This window comes from Solea solea, chromosome 1, assembly GCF_958295425.1.
Source record: "Solea solea chromosome 1, fSolSol10.1, whole genome shotgun sequence".
Lineage (NCBI taxonomy): Eukaryota > Metazoa > Chordata > Actinopteri > Pleuronectiformes > Soleidae > Solea > Solea solea.
Window position 1 is genome coordinate 44786931 of NC_081134.1, and position 24145 is coordinate 44811075.

The 24145-nt window shown below is 40.3% G+C and overlaps 1 protein-coding gene across 2 annotated transcripts; it reads left to right on the forward strand.

Annotated features, from left to right (window-relative positions):
- The first annotated feature begins 458 nt into the window (after positions 1-458).
- waca (WW domain containing adaptor with coiled-coil a) lies at positions 459-21032 on the forward strand. Of its 2 annotated transcripts, none has more exons than XM_058638891.1 (13): positions 459-708; positions 912-942; positions 1764-1956; positions 9476-9567; positions 11109-11224; positions 11315-11424; positions 14645-14899; positions 16058-16180; positions 16413-16561; positions 16924-17048; positions 18425-18659; positions 18772-18899; positions 18982-21032. In XM_058638891.1, exons 1-13 carry the CDS (start codon positions 668-670, stop codon positions 19049-19051), a joined length of 1668 nt encoding a protein of 555 aa, XP_058494874.1. In that variant the 5' UTR covers positions 459-667; the 3' UTR covers positions 19052-21032. The 2 variants fall into 2 exon arrangements, with proteins under 2 accessions (XP_058494874.1, XP_058494864.1); XM_058638881.1 differs by having other exon boundaries at positions 460-708; positions 16410-16561.
- Positions 21033-24145: the final 3113 nt, after the last annotated feature.

Sequence of the window (24145 nt, forward strand, 5' to 3'; positions counted from 1 at the left end):
TTAGGAATAGTGAATCAGCATTTCCACCTATATTATTGTTGTTATTATTATTAGTAGTAGTAGTAGTAGTAGTAGTAGTATCAGCGGTTATTGTCTACGTTTGACCGATTTTGACAATTAATTAAAACGTTCTGCTTATTCGATACATTATTGCAATCTTTTATATTTTATTTCATTCTGATTTGTATATGTTTTGAAATGTGTAACTTTTTCTGCAACCTTTTCCCTTAGTGGGTAGATTAGATGAAATCAAAGGAAGAGGCATGTGTACATAGTACTGTATATATTCTAGTATTATATTGTAAGGGAACACATCCATATACCAACGTGCACATGAATGTGAAGCTTTTTCGTTTATTTGTTAAGCCCCAGTGGTGTTATGAAGGCTTTCTGTGTATGTGGCTTTCTGATACCTGGCAACCTCTCGCGTAGCTCCACCGCTACGTTTTCTCGGCAGTTGGAGACGTTGGTTCAGGTTGTGTGTGTCTGTCTGAGTGGGAGATGGACTGAGTGAGGGCGCTCTTTCGACCAGTGCTGCCGATAGCATTGAATTGCCCATAAGCTAGGTTGAAATAATTGACGATTCCAGGTCGCAGAATCCACCAGAAAAACCCAGTACCATTATCAGTCTTTCGCATCCCACTCCAAACACACTAACACGGCATTGATGGTAATGTATGCAAGGAAACAACCGAGACTCGGCGATGGGTAAACATCTTTTTTTTTTTAACGATACTTATTCTGATTTTCTTTTCCTCGCCAGCTGCGCTTTGACAATCCGCCATTTTTTACTGAAACCAAAATAAGTGTCTGGAAACTTGTGTGTTCCGCTGTTGTTGTACTTCTAACACATTTCTCAGCATTGGCATTTTAAGTTGTGTTCACCTCCGTTGTCTTTATTGTTTTCGCAGGTGCGACCGAAGAGATTCTCAGCCCTATCAGGTACTTGTTAGCTCATCGTAGCCTGCTAGCTTGCTAGCAGCAAATAAGATTAAAATGGACACTCTAGTTCAGGCTTCAGGGGAGCATAACAGGCCGCAGTCAGTGCGGAAAATAAAGTGCAAAGTAGGAGGATTTGTTTGGAATTGCCACACAAACGACAACAAACATGTCCTAATGTAAACATTATGATGTAAATAAGCGATAGACTGAGTGTATTCGTCGAATTCAACGGTTTTAGAAAAGGGTATGAGCAAGTTATTTTGCAGCTCAAAGCTAACGATAGCCTGTTACTGTTAGCTTGCCTGCTAGCCATTCCGATTAGGGCCTGACCGCAGTCTGTCATTTGAAGGATTCAGCCAACAAAGACTCTCAAAAAATCTAAATTATTGAGATGTGTACCACAATGTCTGAATGTAGGTTTAAATTCAGTTCTTTCCAATTAAAGTTGGCGATAATTCATTTGATTGAAACTTGTTTTCTTCCTCGTCGTAATATTGTTTAATGTTTTAAATATGACATTGTCTAAACAGGCATGCTAGTAAAACTAAAGAAGTTGTGTATTAGTGTTTAACTATAAACAAATAAAAGGTGTTACAGTGGTTTTCTAATCATTAATATTTACTCCCATGGATGTGATTATTTCTTCAAATGATAGTACAACTTATCGCAAATGTACTTTGACATAGCATTTCTTAAGTTATGGTAAAAAAAACAAGCTGAAGGAGGGTTGAGAGGTTTTCTGTGATAATAAAATGAACCTGCGTCAAAACATACTGGATGATAGTAAGGTGGTTTTGTGTCTGTATGTCATGTGTTTACAGACTCTCAAATACTCGTCAAAGAGCCATCCAGGAGGAGACCACCGGCATGAAAAGATGCGAGACTCTTCAGATGTCACTCCTCCTTGCAAAATGGTTCGGAGGTCTGACAGCCCTGAAAACAAACATATCGACAGCACAGGGCACAGCAGAGCAAAGGCTGTCCACGCACACCGGGCCAGAAACAGAGATGGAGGTGAGAAGCAGTGGTTGTTGAAAACAAAATTAGTGTAGGTTTAAGATGTATTGCTAACTTTGATGGCCACAGGTATAATGGCTTAATGTAACACTTCAAGATTTAGGTTGGGTGTTTTCTGTCCCTTCCAGTGCTTTCAGATTTTGGGTACTCCAGTTACAGTTATTGTAGTTTCTCATAAAATAACCACTATAATAAATGTGAGTATTATAAAAGTTTGTTAGCATTTTACCATATATTTTTTTTTTTTAGGATGGTAGTTTTGAGTAATCAATAGCTTCTAGTAGTTACATGATATCTACAAACCTATAAAGTGAAATTCGAATGCAGTGGCATGTAAAATAACACCACTCACAATGTCAAACATTCAGATGTTGCAGGACATATCTTGTCAGGCGAAACAAGTACTGTCCGTTTTGACAACTGAATTTGTTCAAAAGCCAATTTCACTGACGATATGTCAGAAGTAAACTGTTATGAGGCGGGTACAAGTGGATTTTCATTTACTTCTTGAAATCTCTCCAAGGAGAGATGTTTAAATCTTTTTATATTATACACATGAGGAAACAGAGTTTTCCTCAAAAATCTGGTCACTTACTTGAGATAAATACGGTTTATGATAAATCATGTGAGTAATCTTAGGTTTTGTTGGAGAGCAGCTTGTTGAGTCTGGCAAACAAAGTTTTGTGTTGCGGAGTTTTCAAACTGAAAACCTGATGAAATATTTGAGGACTAATTTTTAACTACGAAGGTTACTGTTCTGTGCGTAGTAATTATCTCTTGGTAAGAGATCACTGGACAACTAAAACTAACAGAGAGGCCTTTTGGACATGCTCCCTGTGAGTATGGTTACTTTTTAGTGAGAAAGATACAAATATGGCCCAAAGGACTACAAACAAGGTTACTGAAATTTGTTTTTGCAGATTTCTAAAAACAAAATTGTGTCTTATATGTTGGGTCTATGGCTGGGTTCTTACCTAACAACTTTACAAATGGTTTTGTTCAAGGCTTATCTAAAAGTGCTGAGAATTGTAAAAAAAAACAGAAACCGAATGAACCGAGCTAGAGGAAAGAAAGGGAAATAATGTTTGTTTGTCTAAGTTTACGCTTTGTGCCTTTCTCTATGCATATATTTCGTGATGCGACTTTGAGCACGTTTATAGTAGCGATTCACCTCTGGGGATCCGGTAATATTGTCTCCTGTTAACCCGTTAGCCTGTCTCTGACTGCACCCTAGAGCACATTCGCTATCTACAATTTTCACTTTTATGATGAAAACAGCCGTCCTGATTTATATGCGGGCTCTTGTTTCAGTCAATGTGGTGAGCCGTTCGCTTTCCTGCTGGTGGACGTGTCGGAGGTGTTACCTTGGTTGTGTAGCGTCAGCTACCACAGCTACACTGTTTTTGGAAGACAATATCATTATCCCACCTTTCTCTTGCTTTGGTATTTACCACTGCTATCTTTGTTGTCTTCCTCTTCTTGTGTTAGGAGTTTGTTTGGTGTGTTTGCTTTATGATGGCTTTTATTTTATTTGTTGCCCTGGCTTGGTTTATTCTGTCTTATTTACAGCACCACGTACATGGCTGGCATATGTACTGTAGCGTTCAGAGTCTTTTTGGGCATTTTGTATGGATTTCCTGAAACAATTTTGTGTTTATCGAGAATCTGTTCCTTTTCTGTGTGCATAGGGCCTCAGAACAGAGTTAGAGGACTTATACTATTAAATAGAGTCAATGTTTGGGAGGTTCAAATTTTTCCTTCTCCGTCACCTGCAGACTCGCTGCTTTTTCTCCGCCACAGGCAGGAGGATCCTGAGTCGCAGGTGTTGCCCTCACCCTCCTGCCCACGGCCTAGGAGGATGGATGCACTGTTTTCAGTTTCATCAGTGGTTCTCCTCCCGGATCTCCCTTCTCCTCACTGGGGAATGTGGATGAGAACACTGAAGCTGTAGCCATAAATACTACACTATCAGAAAAAGGTGAGGATAGTGCTCACACCAGAGATGAATATCTACAGAGTTTACTTGTAAGTGGTCAGGGACTACCTCCCTCAAGTGGACCCAGAGTCTGCTTCCTTAGTTTGCATCAGAGGTCTCAGACTGTGTTCACACCAACCCAATCAAACCGTATCGGGGCATAAACGCTTCAGGCTTCAGTTCTGGACTAAGCAAGGCTAGTGTGCATGCACCCTCTGGTTTCAGATATTGCACATAGCACTGGCCCATACAGAACAAATTTGCTATTGTTACATGTACCATGTGAGTTGTTCACTGGAGCCACAATCTAGCGACTTTCTGTCATAAACATAAATACTACGAGAATGCACAATTCTGCCGCACGAGTGAGATTTATCTCATTGTATTTACTGCGGGCAGAGAGTCAGGCACACACAAAGTCACAGACTCAAATTACGAAACGATGCCTATCTTTGCTTATTTAGATGCCACTTTTGAGCACACAACATGATTTTCTCCTGAAGATTAATAATTAAAAGAACTGTGTCGGGCAATTCTCCACTGCAAGTGAATACAAACTCCAGTATGTGAGAGCTAGTGATAGTAATATCTAGTGTGTTGACATCCTGGAGGTGCACTCTGACCCTCAGAAACTTCAATATCTCTGCAAACACAGTTTACTACACAAATACCTGTTGATTCATTCAAGGAAATCTTTAAATAAAATGACTAATGCAAACACATGCAGTCCACTATACCAGTCAGGTTTTATGTGCTTCAAATCTCTCTAGTTTTTGGACATGAACTCTGGGAAATGTCTGGTCATGTTAGTTTTGCCATTTGGACACGATGAACACAGTGAGTGTCTAGGTGAGACTCGCTCACAACAGCAGGGGATCTTGGGAGGATCCAAGTGAGTGGGGTCACCTCTTGGTCCTCTTGCTGCATTCTTACATAAGCTCACTTGCCAGAGATTATACTGGGAAACTAGCAGGAGAGTGTCCAGAGTGACTTCTGTTGACATTTTAAAAGTATTTGCTTTTACAGTACTATAAGAATGAAACAATGTCTGTCTTGAATTTGGTCTGACGACTGGACTTCATATACCTCCTCAATTGGTGGTTTTCCACTACACGGTTCCACCGGGACTAGCGCAACACAACGCTACTTGTTTTTTCTGCTTTTCCATTAGTGGTAGTACCTGGTACTTTTTTAGTACCTGCTCTGGTTCCATGCAAGCTGGGGTGATTCTAAATGCCGTCAACAGACTGCCGGCCACTGATTGGCCACTTGTCGTTACTGGAACAGTCAGGAGTGCTACGCCCGACACGGGAATATAACCGGACAATGCCGAACTGTAGATCAATTGAAAAGTCTTAAAAATTCTGACTGTGTCAGCTGGAGTCTGCGCTCCGGGCATGCAAGAAGTACTTAACGATTTTCCGAATAAATCTTTTTGAGTCTAATGATTCAGTACAGCGAAAATAACTGCTTTACTAGTCAGTAGTTTGTGTACGTCATGTATAAAACAACCTTTCCTGCAGCCGTGTTATTATGACTCTGTCCACGTCGAGGAGACAGAGTAGAGTCAAGCTGTGCTGAGCTGAGTTGTGCTGGAATTGTATTGTGAAAAGCACCAATTGTGTCTTGGGTGTCTACACACTTGAATTAAGAGCTGCTCACTTGTCATGGCTAGTTGCCTCTAATCAGCTTAGGATCAAGAGTTGAGAAGCGTAAAGTTTGCAAAGACATGGTTCATGTCACATCCCAGACCCCAATATTCCCCTTGTCGCTTCAAATGTGTATTTCACATTTTTATACATGGTTTTGGCTGAAACTCAACTAAAAGAATACAGTGCATCCGTAGGGAAAAAAGACAAGGAAAAAGATGAATGCCACATTTAAAAATGTGACTGAGATTACAGACAATACTGCTTCATTAAATGTCCACCATGCTAAGACTTGGGCTGTCAACATGTAAATGAGTCAAGGTGAATGGTGTTTTATCTACATAAAGACAGCGTTTTGAGAGGCTTGAAATGGTGTTTTCTGAAAACAGTTCACAGAATGGGAAAATCTCATAATGCCAGCCTTGTGTTTTCGTGTTGAAACCACTTTGGGAAAGCAATAATGGTTTCTTCTCACCTCTCTTTTATGCCTGCATTCAGTGTCGCTTATCTTCATCTTAGCTACTTTTCAATCAGTGTAACAGTATTTTGGCTGCATTCTCTTGTATAATGTAATAATGCCAGATCAAATTCTTGCTATAGATTGCTCTCACAAAACTCACAACATTAGCAGTACGTAACATCTCCCACCCTAAGTTTCCCCCACAAGTGTGCAGAACAAAGGTGCTCCGATGTCAATCACTGTTTAGTAACTGCCAAGCCCATGGAAATCACTCCCAGCAGTGTCGCTCTTTCCATTAGATTCCAAGAACTAATCATGAAGTTAGCATACATTAACCATATTTGGAAGGCCGGGCTGCCTGGACAGCCACTTGCTGAAGTGTATCAATTTCACTGGCATAAACCACTTTAGAAGCATGAATTGTCCTGTTCTCAACTGTTGTCAATCGCTCCACTGTAACCCCCCCCCACTAAATTACATTATTTTTATCGAGGTAAAAGAAACAAACTTAAGAGTTAATTAGACACTTGACGCACGCCACTCTTTGAAAGATGTCAAATTCACCAGCTCAGTTCTGGCACGTGGCGCAGGCGTTAGCTGGGTATTGAGTTTCTATGAACGTTTTAGAACAGTGTAGTTTAAGTTACCGTTGCAGGCATTTTTGGTCTTTTTATCGCAATAAACTGTGTAAATATAAAAAGTTAAAGCTCTTATCAGATATTTTACCAAGTTATCTTAGCCAAAGTCGGAGGGTTATCCTGTCACATTTTTGTGATATTTTCTAATATGATAAGATTTGAGCTGTGTATCAAATCCAGGTAGTACTGGTTTGCTTTGTGATGTTTTGAATAAAACATTTGTTCTCTCTGTTTTTGGGTCGGACAGGTTTTTGGGTTTTGAGTTTAAATATCTTGTGTCAAGGTCCTTTTGTGAAGGTTACACACCGCCAAGATACAAAGGTATAAAAATTACTCATCAAGAATATATGGTGTAGAAGGAACAATGTTCCCCTTTTGCACCAACCCCCCGCTTGGTTGCTGCACTCCCACGCCATTATGCTAAACTAAAATCATGGCTAGAACCCTGCTTTGGTTTTGTTGTAGCAGTACTATAGTGCTCTGTACATGCCTAGCATATGTACTACAGCATTTAAGTAGTTTTGGATGTGGATTAAGACTATGTAATCAGGTTAGTCAGTAGGTTAGATTTAGTTAACAATCTCAAGTTTAGCTACAGGCTGAATACATTACACTACCATGTATGTCTGTCCTCAGCTTTCAGGTTTACTTGGAAATGTTGACTAATAAACCTTACTAGATATGAAAAAATACAGATGAGAGAGAGAGCAGATAAGAAGGTTTTGCTGTACATATTGGCATGGTGGTCAGAAGAGGCATCACCATGCTTGTTAGAGAAAAGAATCTAACCCTAACCCCATTAGGCACAGTACTTTATAGTATTTTGAGAATTCTCATTGTTGCTCTGCTCTCAGTGCTTTTACCGTACAGTTAACCAAGAGTTTATCTTATGAATGCTACTTTATTAGGAGGAGGTGCTCATTTGTGCGTAATCTAATTTTCTGTACTCCTGAACGTGTCACAGACTGTTGCAGTCACTGTATGTATTGAGATTGTCATTGAGTGCCCCATTGAGCTATATATTGATACATTTAGGGCAGTGGTGCCCACCAGAGGCCTCTCATTCAAGTGTGCCTTCCTCTTTATGGTTTTCCCCACTGATTACGCATAATTATATCCCCAAAGCAATTTAGAAAATGTTGCGAGTGTACACTACTTGAAGCCACAAATAATGGTTGGGCAGAGCTTCGAGAAAAGCATGAGCACCAGCATGCATGTTTAGTCTTGCCATTTAATAGGGCTGGGTGATACCATTGGGAAAAATAAAATCTCAGGTTGATTTTTAGAATAGAATAGAAACTTTGTCAACTTTGTCTTTGACAGGGCTCAACATCACCTTTATGCACACACACACTAAACATTAAAAAGACCTAACCAAACTGAATTCATGATTCTACACTGTATACCATTGGGTTTGAATTCAAACCAAAAATGGTTAAACTTTACTTGCAATTACATTTAACTAGTGCAGTGCCCGTGCAAAATCTGTTTTAGTGTGTTTTTAGTAATTGTTGGTTTGGTGTGTTTGAGTGCTCTTTGTTACTATTACACAGCAAAAGTACAGTGAGTTTTTATTTGTTTATTTGTGTTTGGTACAAAAGCAAATACTTTATTTGTGCTTTGCATGTGTGGGATTTCTTTAATGTCCTTGAACACACCATCACACCTCCTCCTCCGTGCTTCACGGTGGGAACCATGCATGTAGAGACCAACCGTTCACCTTTTCTGCGTCGCACAATGTCACGGCGGGTGGAACCAAAGATCTCAAATTTGGACTCATCAGCTCAAAGCAAAGATTTCCACTGGTCTAATGTCTTCCTTGTGTTTCTTGGCCCAAACAAATCTCTTATGCTTGTTGCTTTTCCTTAGTTGTGGTTTTTAGCAGCTATTTGACCATAAAGGCCCGGGTCACGCAGTCTCCTCTGACCAGTTGATGTAGATGTGATGTGTTTGCTACTAGAACTCTGTGTGGGCTCTAATCTGAGGTGCTGTTGTGATTTCTGAGGCTGGTGACTCGGATGAACTTATCGAGAGGTGACTCTTGGTCTTCTTTTCCTTGGGCAGTACTCGTGTGAGCCAGTTTCGTCTTAGCGCTTGATGGTTTTTGCGTCTGCAGTTGGGGACACATTCAAAGTTTTTTTTTGCAATTTTCCGAACTTATTGACCTTCATTTCTCAAAGTAATTATGGACTGTTGTTTCTCTTTACTTAGCTGATTGGTTCTTACCATAATATGGATTCTAACAGTTGTCAAATAGGGCTGTCAGCTGTGTACCAACCTGACTTTGGCACAACACAACTGATTGTCCCAACCCTATTAAGAAGGCAAGAAATTCCGCAAATTAACCCTGACAATGCACATTTGTGAAGTGAAAACCAAGTGACTACATCATGAAGCTCATTGAGAGAAGGCCACGGGTTTGCAATGCTGTCTACAAAGCAAAGGGTGACTACTTAGAGGAATCTAAAATATGAAACGTGTTTTGAGTTATTTCACACTTTTGTTTACTACATAATTCCATGCGTTCATTCATAGTGTTGATGCCTTCAGTGAGAATCTACAATGTAATTAGTTATGAAAATAAAAAACCATTAAATGAGAAGGTGTGTCCAAACCTTTGACTGGTAGTGTGTATTATCATGTAGTTGTTACTTTCCTATCAAGACATTTTAGGAAAGAGAGCATATGACTAAACATGAAAATAATTCAATATAAATAGGCTTTTGTGAGTCCACTTTTATATTCAGCCGTTGACTGATGTTTTCGTTCCCTGTTTTTTTTTGTTTTGTTACAGGGACCAGTTATTCCCCTCAAGAAAATTCTCACAACCACAGCTCCCTTCATAGCTCCAACTCCCATTCAAACCCCAGCAAGACCTCAGACACAGTAAGTGTAGCCTCTGCATGGAGGCAGATGATCATTAAACATTGTTTTTCCAGTACACTGCTTTGAATTGTTTTTTGGTTCTCACTGTTCAGTAGTGTCACCGTTTTTAACATTAGGTTCTGTTTGAGTCCTCTTGATGTAAAGACAGACAGTAACTCTTGGTAAATGTTATGTTGTTAAAGGTTTAATTGTTATTTAATGGTACTATATTCTGTTAATTATCGAAACATTTTATATCAGAAGCCAGAGATTTAATTAGTTTCCACATGCTTGAATCAACATTTCCCATTTTAACAGTTTTATTTTCTTACATACACGCATGTAGCCTTCGTTTTTATTAGGTTACAAATAGAAAAGGCATATTACAGAGTAATAAAGCAGTCTTCTAATTGATTCTCCTTGACACACACACTCGGCTGCGCCGCTCACCTCTCTTGCTCAACTACTATAGCACATATAGACACACACTCAATTGTGCCTCTCGCTAGAACAGTCACTCAGGGTCATGCATAAAAAAATATCATTGTATCTCATTGTTGTAAGATTCTTTGTATTAGTTTGAGCTAGACGTACCATTGCAGTTCTACATTCTTCTGCAGTACCGTTTCAAAATGTTTCTACTTATTAAATAGTTTAATAGTTATCATTATCATTAAATCTATCATGCTAATATTTATCCTTTAATGTCCCTGTTGTGTGATGTTATGTAATTGCAACTATTGTATGTGTAACAGTACGCAAAATTAGTTATCATGTTTGATGTATTAAAAGCGGCACAGCTGCTGTATTTCACTGGGAAACTGTAGTTTTCCCAAACCACAGACCTGAAGGAGCTCTGTGGCTCACCTCTGGCTTCTCACTTGCATTCTCCATACGAGGCTCGTCTGTGCTAAAATAACGCAACGGGCATGCCATTGGAATCCCTTTTCTTTGATTCTGGTTACCTCTTGCAAAATATGCACACATGTACCAGGAGTCACATTAACCGAGAATTCTCCGTCATTGACGGATGTTTTTCTACCATGACAGAAAAATCTGATGGCTATCTGTCATTTTGATAGAATGAACACAGGTTGACCTACAGTGACTTGGAATAATTCACACATAACACCGTCATATTCCAAGCTCTCTCTCTTGTGCTGTCATTCATTGTCTTGTGTTTGGAGATTGTTTGACAGTTACAGATTAACTCTAAACAGTATTAAAATCGAATTCATTTATCCATTCTTTAATTGTTCTTTTTAAAACATCGACCTCGACAGCACAACAGGTGGAATATTTAACACCGTAAAAGGCCACCACTGAGCACAAAGCTGTAGTCACGATACAGTGCTATTTAAAGACCAAAGTGTTTAACGTTGGTTACTTGAACAATATGAAATTTATGAAATTGAAACTTAAACCCAATCTTTCATGTCTTTTGTTCATCTCAAAAGACATGAAAGATCTGCATTACAAGGTCATCCATGAGACCTTGTAAACAGATTTGCATGTTCTTTGTTTGCCTTCATCTTGTTAAACAATTGCTTCTTATTTTTCAGTCTCACGAACCTGGTGATGACTGGTCCGAGCACATCAGCTCATCTGGAAAGAAGTACTATTACAACTGCAGGACAGAGGTGTCCCAGTGGGAGAAGCCCAAAGAGTGGCTCGAGAGGTAGCTCGAAATATTTTACTAATGGAATTTTGAATGAGTATATGATTATATTGACATATGAAGGACACACGACTAATAATTATTTCACAGGGAGCATAGGCAAAAGGAGTCAACAAAGACTGCGGTTGTCAACAGTTTCCCCAAAGACAGGGACTACAGAAGGGAGACGATGCAAGCAGCGGCAGCCCCAACTGGTTCCAGTAAGTCCTGCTCTTTTAAACGTCTAAATTGAAATTTTAAACTAGTAAAGTAAAGCAATGTTTATTCACCAGTTTGCAGTGAGTTTTTTTAATGCGTTTTTCAATCTTATATTTATATTTCCTTTGCTTGAGTAGTTCAAAATATCATGTGTAAACTCTCTCTCTCCCCATCTTAAAAGTGTATCTTCTTGCCTCAGAAGATGCACTTGCCTCAGTGCCCTGAGCTTAAATACTGTGTAAAACAATTCCAGAGTTTAGAAAATGGTGGCTTAGAACATGGGGAAAACTTTCCTTGTGAAGTAAAGACTGAAAACTGTTTTTCTCCAGTGTTTTGTTAAAATAGTGCCTCATCACTTTTAAGTACAGGTGTAAATACACCTGAGGACGGATTGTTATCTGATCTGCCAAACCACTTCAGGAGGTGGTCAGAAACACACCCTGAACATCCAACAGAAGTGTAAATGCGTCTCCGGTGTGTTTCCACTCCACCCACAAACGCTACGAGAATGGGAATATTTTGGTGCCTCTGACCTAATGTGAAAGTGGCAACAAAACTTCAGTCTCCTCTGCTTTCGTTGGTTTTCCGCTTGACGTCGCACTATTGTATGGACCCTAATAGAACCCTAACCATCACCAAAATGATAATAAAGCAGTGATGTTGCTAGGTTTTCAATGTTATGTGTCCTAGGACCCAAGGGTGGTCTTTTAGATGAGCCCCAGGGAAAAATTCTCCCATTTTCAATGACCTTTTGGTTTGTCATTTTGGCTGACCACACATAATTAATAAGTATCTTTCACATGCTTACTAATCACTTTCCCACTCACTTCTGTCAGATATTCAACATACAAAAAGACAATGAGGAAAACAAGAACTCGATAAGAAGAAAAGGCAATTCTTATTTTTGAAACCCATACAGTTATTTATATCACTCTGATTCACTTTAAATCAGACCTATCTTAAATAAGCTAACTGAAAATCGCAAATGGTTATGTTATGTCCCCACAACAGGACTTGAACATGACAGAAATAACTGAAAAATGTCTCTTAAACATACTTCTGAGGGGCACATAATCTCCTCTGTTCAGGTTTGCTGAACGTCATGTTTAATAACTGCAGGCGCACACACACACGCACCTGTTTGCGTCTGTTTAGCGGTCTGATTAGCATTGGAACGGTGTTCAGCGCCATCCTCCCGTGGAAAAATAGCGAGACTATCAAAATGGACAGAGGGATAAGATTGATTCTTTTCCCAGCAGGCTACAGGTGCTAAAGTTAGACCCACAGATTGTAGCCTGTGCACGTAAACAGTTGAACTGAATGTTGCCATTCCCTTTTCACGTAGTTTGAAGTGACACATCGTAGTAGCGTAGTTTAATGTCAAAATGTGTAGAGGTTGGCAGGTCTGTGTAACGCCCATCCTTAGTATGAACTCCTCCTTGCTGCATCGTATTGTGTTCTACTGTATAGGGCAGTGAGATAGGGCAACTTCACATGCGGCAAATGTTGTTGTTGTTGTTGTTGTTGTTGTTGATATGGCAGTGCACAGAGGGGGAGGTGGTGCAAGGGGGGATGACGGTGATCGGATAGCAATTGGATCTTGATGTGGACACCTGAGATGCATGTTAATATCAGGTGTAAATGCATGTGGTGAAGCGTTATCCGATCACCATCTGATCACAGAAAGTGTCTTCCCTTGATGCCAAAACACACAAAAGCTCTGCCACTTCATTTAAAATTCCTAAATATGAGGAAAAGTAGGGAAGAAGAACATAATAAAAGAGCAGAGGCCTGCTGTGAGGCTACAGATACTGCTGATAAAGTAATAGAGGAGGGTAGGACTGTAGCTAAATCATTGCAGATGGAGGGACTTTTTTTAATCATTCATATTTGTTAGTAACACACACTGCCCTGTGGGGTGACCAAGTCAGAAGAGATGTTTTTTCATCACTTTATCTGGGCTTTAAGTAATGTTAAGTCAGTGATGACAGTTGTTGAGCTGACCTTTGGCTGATGAATGCTAAGGAACTGCTTACCTAAAGGCTGTGGCTGTGCACTAAAGTTCGATGACCAGAGCCGGACCATGGCATAAAATAACTAAGCGTTAGTTAAATCTGCTTTTCCTTATGTCACACTTAACCTCTCAATTTGGCAGGATTGGATTACCATTCTCCTCTTCCTTCCTTTGTCATTTGATGTTAATGCTGAGTCAGCAGTTCCAGCTGTTTTTTTTTTCCCAAATTAAGAGCCTTCTGCAGAGTTCTGTAACTGACTTTATAGTATTCCCTATCAAGCAAGTTGGGTTCATCTTCATTTTGTGATGTTAATTAAATATTAGCTGTAAAAGACAAAGGTGAAGTGTTCTAAATTTCATGTTAACTCGTATGCTGACTAAAGTCAAGCTAATCTAAGGTGGACTATCATACCTGGATAATGCAATCCAGTTGATTACTCCTGCATGTGTACGCTTAGTCGGATTGAAGTCGGACGCCTATGGAGGCCACCCCTCTTTTGTGTGTTCTTGTATTTGTTACCTCTGTAGGACCTTTTCTCGCATAAACACTGACTTGGTCAGAACCAGTAGGAGCCCAAACCTGGTCCTAACACATTATTTCTGATGCTAGATTTTAATTGTTGGTAGGTTAAGGTTAGGGCTAGGCATTAACTGGTAATGTTTAATATTCGGGGTAAGGCTTTGATTAGGCTGTTCAAATGAATGGAAGTTGATGTAGACTCCTTAAAAGGATACATGTAGCTGTGCAAACTTGGGTATTAAGTAAACACAGATGACTCACTCGCTCTCTTGCTCTCAAATCTGACTCATTTGACAACAAAACACATTTATCTTTGAGTCCATCTCAAATGAGTTGGTGCCCAGAGGACTGTGACTGAGACTTTACTGCACAAAATGCATATATTACTTCCCTCTTTGTGGTACAGTTTCAGCTTGTATTTCTAAATGCAGCAGTTGAGTGATGACTTTTCAAGGTACTCTTGAGCTCACATGGATGCGTCCATCACAGTGGCTTGAAGGTTTCTCATATGATACAGCCTGAGGGCTTGAAGTCCCATTTTTACTTGTATTATCTGTTGATTTAAGATTTACGTAATTAAACAAATTACAGACTATACCACGTGGTGCTCTGAAAAGGGGAATAACATGGATTTTTTAAATAGCCTCTACCAACTAAACTGAAATCTTTCTTTCTGCTGACTTCACAGAGTCATCCCAAGTAGAGAAGCCCCCAACAACTATTGCTACCCAGTCCCAGTCATCCTCCTCAAGCTCAGGGAGCTTGAATCCCTCATCGGGGCCCGCTGGATCATCAGCATCCACGGTGCCTGTGTCTCCAGTCCTGCAGTCATCGGCTCCTCCACTACTCCAGGACCCCACCCTGCTTCGCCAGCTTCTCCCAGCACTTCAGACTGCCCTGCAGCTCAACAATGCCAGTGTGGACATGGGGAAAATCAATGAAGGTAATAAAAAAAGCAGATCTGTAATACAAATAGATCATTCTGGAAGCTTTGGTTGCGTTGTTTAATGAGCCATCGTTGTGTTATTTGTATTGCCTTCTCAGTGTCAGAGACTTTGTCATGAGAAAATAATCTATCCCACTGTTGTGGGTGCTGTATTGAACCTTTTTTATGATATCTCTATAGTATGATGCGGTTTGTGGTGGTGTGTTGGCGGAGAATCCCCCATGGTGGATGCTTTGCTTGAAAATAACTTGTTTGTACAGCAGGGCGTCATGCCATGTCTGAAGGCAAAACTGTTAATAGCCCTTCAAACTGATGCACTTGAAGATGGGAGTAAACGCCAGCTGTGAGAGTAGCGACACAGTAATTGTAAATAAGGGGATAAAAATGGTCCCTTGGATAGTCTGTCCCAGAAGGCTGCAGCTGAAGGGCTGAAATCATGCCACATGTATTTGCAGGCAGGGGTTGTATGCCACAGGCTGTGACGGTGTTCATGTATTGTCAGCTTTAGCAATTAGCCGTTCTTATATGAGAGAAAACCCAATGCTCACTGACAGTTAAAGGGATATTTAAAAGGGATTGTCCCTCCATACAAGTGTGTTTGTATGAGGTACCGACTCTTAGGCGAAGGGGGTGCACAGAGCAGTGCTGACTTAAAAGAACCAGGACAAGGGAGCTGCTGAGTTCAAAAACCCCAAGATACAAACTTATGCATATGAACTTACTGATGGTGAGACCAGTGGATCAACTCCTGTTTGCTGTGATGTAAAATAGCAGATTTTCTCTATGGACTTAAGCACAGGGAGTGCATTCATAAGGTAACACAAATTTCACTTTCCAGTCTGAAAACGCTGTCTAACGATGAGATAAGGTGGCAGACAGGCTCAAGATAGCATACGCTTCAGCTGGTGGAGATTTTTTTTGATGAGCTGTTGAAGTGGCCTAGAGCGAACCTGCTATTTTCACAGTACAGTACACATAGTGCATTCTGCTCTATGTGACAGTATGTGAGTAAGCACTGAAATTTAATTTAAGTTAAATTAAGATGGATGTAAATGACAAAAATGAACAAGCAGCACAACGGCACCACTGCCTAAAAAGATTCTAGGGGAAACACTCCAGTGTGTCTGCACAAAGTAACCGTTTACCTTTCTTTAGTCCTCACAGCTGCTGTCACACAAGCTTCATTACAATCGATGCTCCATAAGATCCTCACTGCTGGACCATCGGCTTTCAATATCACTACTATCCTCTCTCAAGCTGCCCAACTCTCCAACCAAGGTAAACAAAGCCCCTGCACAAGTCAATGTGTTCCTTTTTAGTTAGCGGAGTTACAGTATAGTTACCCTCATTTACTGTTTCCTGTGAGATTCATTATTATTGTGAAAGCATCATCTATTTGTGACAGTTTTTATATTTTATTGGTATTCATAGACGTATTTTGCCACTTACCAGTTGCATTTTAGCTTAGTATTGATTCTTCTGTGTTTCTGTCTTTGTGTTTCTCCAGCAGCTCAGCAATCGAACCAGTCACCAATGTCGTTAACATCGGATGCCTCATCCCCTAGGTCCTATGTTTCTCCAAGAATCAGCACACCACAGACGAATGCTGGTCATCTAAAGCCCCTTCTCAGCACGCAGTCTATCATCTCACAGTCAAAAGTACGTTGAAACAAATCAAAATTGTGTCTAACCTGAAAAGCCTTTGAAATTTCTGTGCAATGATTGAGACTCTTTTGATGTCATGGATGTTCCAGTAACTAAACGAGTCACAGATAGAAAAACAATAGGGTTACAGTTACTATTTTGTTTGTTTTTTCTTTGGTCTCTCTTTAAATCTAAACTTTGAAATGAAAAATAAATGTAGTCATTGTCTCTTCCACCATTTTTGGTGTATTTCCAGGTTTTTGGAAAACTTTTTAAAAATGACAATGACAAAGATCGTACAGGTATTACGTGTGGATAAGGCCTGAATCCAGCGGAGGACATGTTTTGATTCAGCACTTCTGTCTTGCTGTGTTCAGGTGAGCACACCAGCAGTGAAGCAGGCGTCTCATCCACAGCCCACATCCCAGCAGCCCCTCTCTAGCGACAAGCAGCACAGTTATGATACCACCACGGCATCCCCGCGCACTCTGCAGCGTCAAGGGTAAGTACCGTCACACAACTCAATTAAGTTCAGCACGTTCAACAAGTAGAAAGTTAAATAATAAACTGTCTGGGATGCTAAATGAGGACCAATGGATGCTTTTCAGCTGGCTGTTCATATAAGCAGTCTGTTAGTTTGAGTTAATTAATATGTTGTTATTCCTGGTTAATTCACTGTGCAGTGTATCACTGGCAAAGTGTAAGATATGCGTCGTATAAGAGTTTGCTCTGTTTTTCTGCTAGTTAGTGGAATTAATGTTAGCCGTCAAAATATGGGACAATCCATTTCCATCGTCTCATGGTGGTGTTTCTTTGACCAACTTCCTTGTGTAGTGTTGTGGCACCATCTGCTGGTCAGTAATGGTTTCCTTCATTCATTATTTTTGACAAGATGGTGATGTTTGACCACTTTTGACATGGCCCAAGAAAGAACACTTTTCAGAGCATATACTCTGATTTTTTTATTATTATTATTTTTTTTAAACTTTAACATTGCAAGATAGGGTATTTTTGTTCTTTGTTCATTTCTAATTAAATCAAGCACTGATTTTCTTTTTTAATTAATACACTTATGTGCTGTTATATATTTATTGATGGGTACAAAGGGTTTATCTTTTTTATTGAGTGCACAGTTGTTGGGTCGGTTGTTGATTGTTAGTGTTTCCCAACCTTTTTCCTTGAATCAACCCTTGCTTGTGTCCTAGATGAGTCAGATTAACGTACTGAAACAACGCTACGAAATGCCAAATAGGTCGTATCTTACAACGAAAATGTTTACTGTTTATTACATGGTAGACCCATCTGCACTAAATGAGGGGAAAAAAGATTGAGAATCAAATCAAACTGTGACCTGAAAATCAAATCAAGGATTTGAAGAATCATGACACCCCAAGTCATTACAACAACAATGAACAGCAATAATGTAACAAATTCATATGTTTTTTACTCTGTTCATTCATAAACTAATGGCAACCTCAGGCTTGCATACCTCTGACCAAGAATGTGATGGTCTTGGTGGATTATAGTCTGTCTGGGCGCTGAATGCGGTCTCAGTGTGGTGTAAGGTGGTGAATGGGAGAATAACCCTTGTTCCCGTGTGTTTGGCCAGTCAGCTGTTCTCACAGTTGATGCTGGTGATCTTTCACAACTTCCTGCTTGTTTTTTCTTTTCTTTTTTAAGTGTTTCATGCACTTGAAGCAGGCGGGTTTGCTGAGCTGCTCTTCAGTTTTGTGTGTCTTTTTTAGCCCTGGCAATTAACAGCAAACATTCAAATGATGCCTCTGTGTAAACCACTACCTGCTATTTCAGAAGTGAAGCGTGCGTCATACTTGAATAGTTCCTAAGTCCAGGATCATTTGTTCTTCAACTTGTCTGCAGCAGTCAGAGGAGTCCTTCTCCAGGTCCCAACCACGTCGCCTCCAGCAGCAGTGGCAGTGCCAACTCTGCCTCGGCTCCTCCCACCACCTCATCGGCTCGGCCCTGCTGCTCCTTCACCCCCACCGCCTCATCAGCTCGGCCCTGCTGCTCCTTCACCCCCACCCTCGCTGCTCACTTCAATGAGAATCTTATCAAACATGTGCAGGGTTGGCCTGCTGAACATGCGGAGAAACAGGTCGGTGCCATTGATGCATTGCCCTTCATGTACATGATTTTTTGTTAAATAATGTTCTTTATTTTGCTAATTTTTTCATTCTTCATTGTGTTATAAAAAAATGATGATGAAGGCATCAAGACTACGTGAAGAGGCGCACACCATGGGGAGCATCTGCATGTCTGAGAACTGTACTGAGCTCAAAAACCTCCGGTCTTTGGTTAGAGTCTGTGAAATCCAAGCAACATTGCGTGAGCAGAGGTGAGAAATCACACACACACACACGTGCCAACATGTGAAGTGATCCGTTAAACAACTTTGTTCTGTCTCCTCTTTCCCACAGGATACTGTTTTTGAGACAGCAAATCAAAGAACTTGAAAAGTTGAAGAATCAGAATTCTTTCATGGTCTGAGGACTTCTGGTGGAGTGATAAAAGGGGGGAAACACCCATTGCACACAGTTGGAAGCTGGCAAGAGAGCGGTTGTTCAGTTCCTCTTGAGCCCAGTCTTAACACACACACACACAGGAGCTGTAGTTGGGTCGCCTTTGGACCGCTGGGCTGGGAAAACCAAGTGGAGAAAAAAAAATAATGAAGAGCTGCTGTGGAAGAAGGGGGAGGATAGGGTTATTTACATGTTTTGTAAAAAACCCTTGACGGGGGAAAAAAAATGTAGATTTCTTGTAGATGTTATTATCTATGTTGTAAATATGTTTTGTAGATTGAAGCCATGGAAAGCCATGCCTATCAAAGCTTTTGACATCCAAACTAATCAACGCGAGGCGGCCATGTCTTCATGTTAACACGTCTGCAGACTTCAAGCTTCGTTCTTCTCCGTTCATAGATCATTGAACCATTGAGCATGTATGTGTGACCTGCATGTAAACAGAGGAGGATGTTTGAAGCCATTTATTTACACAGAAGCCGAGCATAAAGCATAACACACTGGTGTCAAACGTGTTCTCTCCCCCCCCCCCAAGTCTCTGTAAACTGACAACTGTCTAGATTCTCTTGCTGTGCCCTCTCTGGCTGAACTGTGACATGTACTCAGGCGTGGTAAACACCCCCCTCTCTGCAGGTGTGTCCTTGGTGCTCTCTATGGTTCAGTGATCTATTTGCAGCTTTTGGTGGCGCCTGCATTTCCCAGTCTGAAAAAAGAAAACAACAGTGCCTGGTGGTGTGATGGAGTGACTAATTAAAAAAGAAAAAGAAAAAAAACACATATAAAAGAAATTCGAGATGTGATGGCGTGCTGCTTTGGACCATTCCTACTGCCCTGCCCTGCTGCACTATTTCCTCAGGCTACATCCATACTTCAGTTTTCCTTTAAAAACACAAACTGTGGCATTTTAGAGCCACAAAAACAGACGTTTGAAACCGCTGCTGGCTCCATTTTTGTTTGAAAAGGTTAGAGCTGCGTTTTCATATATACGAGCAAAAATGGAGACCTTTGGGAATGAAGGCCGATACCTGAATTCACTTCCTGATTGGCGACTCAATGAAACGCTCCATTAAAATACTCTTTTCAGTTTCAGCTTGTGATTCTCAGTGGGAATCCTTTTATTCTACCCTTGTTTTCTCATAAGCAATTTTCCAGCAACAACTTTATTAATGAAATGAAGCTAAAACGCTCGTCTGGACACAGAAATGTAGTATGGATGTAGCCTCAGACCTCCAACACTTCACACCCTCCTGTTGAGGTTGTTTATCTGTGTGTGTGCGCGTGTGTGTGTTCTCCAACAGTTTTCGTTCTCCCCCCCCCCCCCCTCGCCGACTTTCTAAGCCGAGGTGTTACCACTGGTTCATTCCTTTGTACAGTCGCTAACGTTTGAGAGGATGCAGAGCGAGAAGGTTTTATTTATAACAGTTGTAGTGATCGATCACAAAGATGTCATGCATTCTCATTTGCGCCCAGTCCAGGTGTGTTTATCACAGGTGTTCAGTTCAGTCAGCGCAAGACACAGAAGTTACGAGGTCAAATGTGAAATGTATGTATTGTAATAAACATATTAAACTAAAGCGAGCACTGGTTATTTTATTGGAATATTAAGTTTGGTTCGTACGTTAGTGCCTTGTTGGAAGTCTTAAGCCTCATGCACCTAAAAAATAAGTCTCACTTTTGTTTTTTTCCTCCTCATTGACCAACAACAGATAGATCTTCAACAAGCATGTCAGTCACGCACACGGTTGTTTTTGTAGCACGTCTCATCCCTCTGATTTGTTCCCACTGATGAAGAGCAGGGTCCTTTATGCTGTGTTCTTTTATTTTCATAATTGAGTCTAGAACTGAACCGCACCACACATTCAGTAAAGGTGACGACCACATTGCTTTGTATATTGTTTCCTGAAGTATATTGAGAAGTGAAATAAAATATGCCTCTCCAGGGTCACGTTCTTGGGTTTTTTGATGGTTGCGTTTCCATGTTCACACGGTACTTTAACACTGTAGTGTGTCATTTTTAAACCGACATGTTTCTGTGTTTACACAACGCTGATGAAGCCTCAGCTCCACACACTGATTTGGTTTAATATCAGAACAGATGGAGGCAACAGAGACATTGTATGAGAGAGGGCTGAAAAATCATCAGTTTAAAGTATGCACTCTGCTGACCTCTGCTGGTGGCATTCTGTCTTGCACTGCAGACTGTGGGAACGCTGGCCTCTGATGTTATCAGATGAAAGATAACTCGCACATCCTTGTCTCAGCTTGCAAAGCAGCTTCTTTGTGCTTCCTTTTGGACATAACATTACACACTCCTACTGTCCTGCCGGGATTTACAGAGATTACGGTGTGGGCTTAGATGGAAAATCTCTGTTTTTCATGGAATATGTTTAAATTCCAGCCGTGTAGATGGAAAATCTGATAGCGAGGCCCAAGAAGAAGAGAAGCGAAGACTTTAAAACTCAGACTGAATTCATCGGAGTCGACTTCTAATCAAACAGCAGGGAAAGCAAAACTCACCACAACACATATGAATAATAAAGTGCTTTAAAAAGTCGTTTTCAGAGAGAATACGTGGAAAAATAGATACATTTGTACAGAAAACTCATAATAATAAAAGAATAATTCAACTATGTACATATCAGTGGGCCGTTGCTGTCCAGTATGCAGTCACAATGTAATGTAAAGTTCTCTTTATGAAATATATGTTATTTTATGAAACCATTCAATTCATATTTATGCATTTTTACACACTTATGTTTGCAGTTTGTCTTCCTGAGGACAGACACATGTCTTCAGTGCTGGTCTTTTAACAAATTGCAGTGAAATTGTACAAATATATATGAAATTCATTTCATGATTATACACGGGTCTTACTAACTGAACTTTCAAAGTCTTTAAAAAAAATTTTTTTATTTCAATACAAACTTTTCATGACTTTTAAATGTAAGACATTGTTTTGGTCCCTTTTCTCAAGAATGACTGATTTCCATATTGATTTGGTTATTTTAGTAAAGTGACACACAAATAAATCATAATGAGTGAACACATCTTAGCTGGAAATTCAGATTTCCGGCACAGAAAAATTAAAAGAAATAAAATTATGTGGAGATGAGATTAAAAAAAATAAATAAATAAAATAATTTAAAAAAAACAAAGGGTTACTGTATAAAAACCTTCTAGTGGACGATCAGAATCCTGATTCCCTGATATCAGCTCACACAGAAGCAGCGTAGCTTGATAATCAGCTCTCCTGATAATCAAACACACATTATCTACAAAGTCATCTACGAGGAGACTGGATTCATTCTCTGCATAAAACAAGTGAAAACAAAGGTGGATGTTATCAGTTTCCCATCTCAAAGAACTCAAGATAGTGTCTCTCTCTGTGTGTGTGTGTGTGTGTGTGTGACATCAAAGCTACTGTGAGCAGTTTTCCTGTTGAGAGCTGCAGATTATTTGCTCCAGTATCTGGTTAGAGAAGAAAGTAGATCACAGAGGAGCAGGAGACAGTCTGCCTCCCCTCTGATTCTTCAGAGACGTTGATATGACTCACATCAAAGACACAGGGAGAGGAAGCCGGGGAGGTGTCGCAGGAAGTCTGTCTGACCTGACGATGCATATCTTCCTGTATCATGGATGGGAACAGTTTTAAGGTCACAGCTTCATATTTTGGGGCTAATGATGCACATGTTTGTGTGACTTTAATGACTTCTTGAAAGAAATGGAATCGAGCTCAGTGTAGTTTTGTTGTCTACTGTCTCAGGTAGACTTGGGTTGACTCCCCCCCTCCCCCCACACCCACCACCACCATCAAGCCCCCACTCCAGCATCCAGCAGAGGCGTCGTTGTCCTGACAGCAGGTTGCTTTTGTTAAGCAAAGTCTCGGCTGTCTCTACCAGGTGACACTTCTGAGCGTCTCCTAATGTGTGAAAGCAGACGCAGTCTGTGGGGTGTAATCACTCCCTGAAAGCCCACTTACATGACCTCCCACACCCTCCCACACCCTCCCACACCCACACACACAAACCCACTCTGTGTCCCGGCCTCTGTTTGATTGAAAGCTTGTCGACGCTCATCCTCTCAGCATGCAAAAACACACAGGTTTGTTTTTCATGTGCTTCAATCTGAATGCTCAGAGCAGATAATCTCCCTCAGCTTCCTCCTCTGAGGATTAGGGGGGAATCCACTGACTTTATACAAACATTTACAAAGTTTTGTTTTTGTCTGGAGGACAATAACTTACATCCTGTGTTGAGCTTAACTGGAAAATATAAAGCTCATTCATTAACACTCTCTGTGTGTGTGTGTGTGTGTGTGTGTGTGTGTTAATACCAACTGCTTTATGTTTATGTTTCTTTTTGGCTTTACTTTACCCCCTGCACATTTGGCTGCTGGTGTGTTTGTTCTGTCGGAAATCAATAAACGGACATAAAAAGAAAGAAAGAAAGAAAGAAAGAAAGTTTTTATGTCTGTTAAATTGTGGGATCACTGTATCACACACGTGATGCTAAAGCATGTCTGGAATAAACCTGGTGTAATAGATCTTTTGTTTTAAGGCAGATAAAATAGGATAAACACATCACTATAAACTGTATGTATCTCATTGTTAACTGCATAATAATCTGTTATATTAATACTCGTGCTACTTTTTGTGTGTATATACTGTGAGAGTATGCATATACTTTATGTCACTGCCTCATATTGTGTACGTAATTATAATTGTAGACCTATATATTTATTTATGTTTTAAATCTTTTATTCTGTGCAACACTACTGATATTTATTTATGTATTTGTTTGTTTATTTATTTTTATTTTTATTTTGTGAAGTCCTTGACCATTTATAAAGAAAAGCATCGGACGTGTCTCATTTCGTACTTTGTATAACGCAGAGTTTATTATCACGTCTGACCACCAGGTGGTGCTGTTGGACTGGCCATCACATGTGAAGGCAGCGTGTGCAGAGATGGGACATTTCTACACAGACAGACAGAAAACCCAAACACGTCACACGTCACATATGTCACATGTTTTGACAACTTCACTGCGCTCATAAATTAACA

Coding starts and splice junctions, on each gene's coding strand:
- waca (XM_058638881.1), top strand. CDS start 668: ATGGTAATGTATGCAAGGAAACAACCGAGACTCGGCGATGG. Junction 11,425..14,644: donor GGCAGCCCCAACTGGTTCCA/GTAAGTCCTGCT, acceptor CTGACTTCACAG/AGTCATCCCAAGTAGAGAAG. Junction 14,900..16,057: donor CATGGGGAAAATCAATGAAG/GTAATAAAAAAA, acceptor ACCTTTCTTTAG/TCCTCACAGCTGCTGTCACA.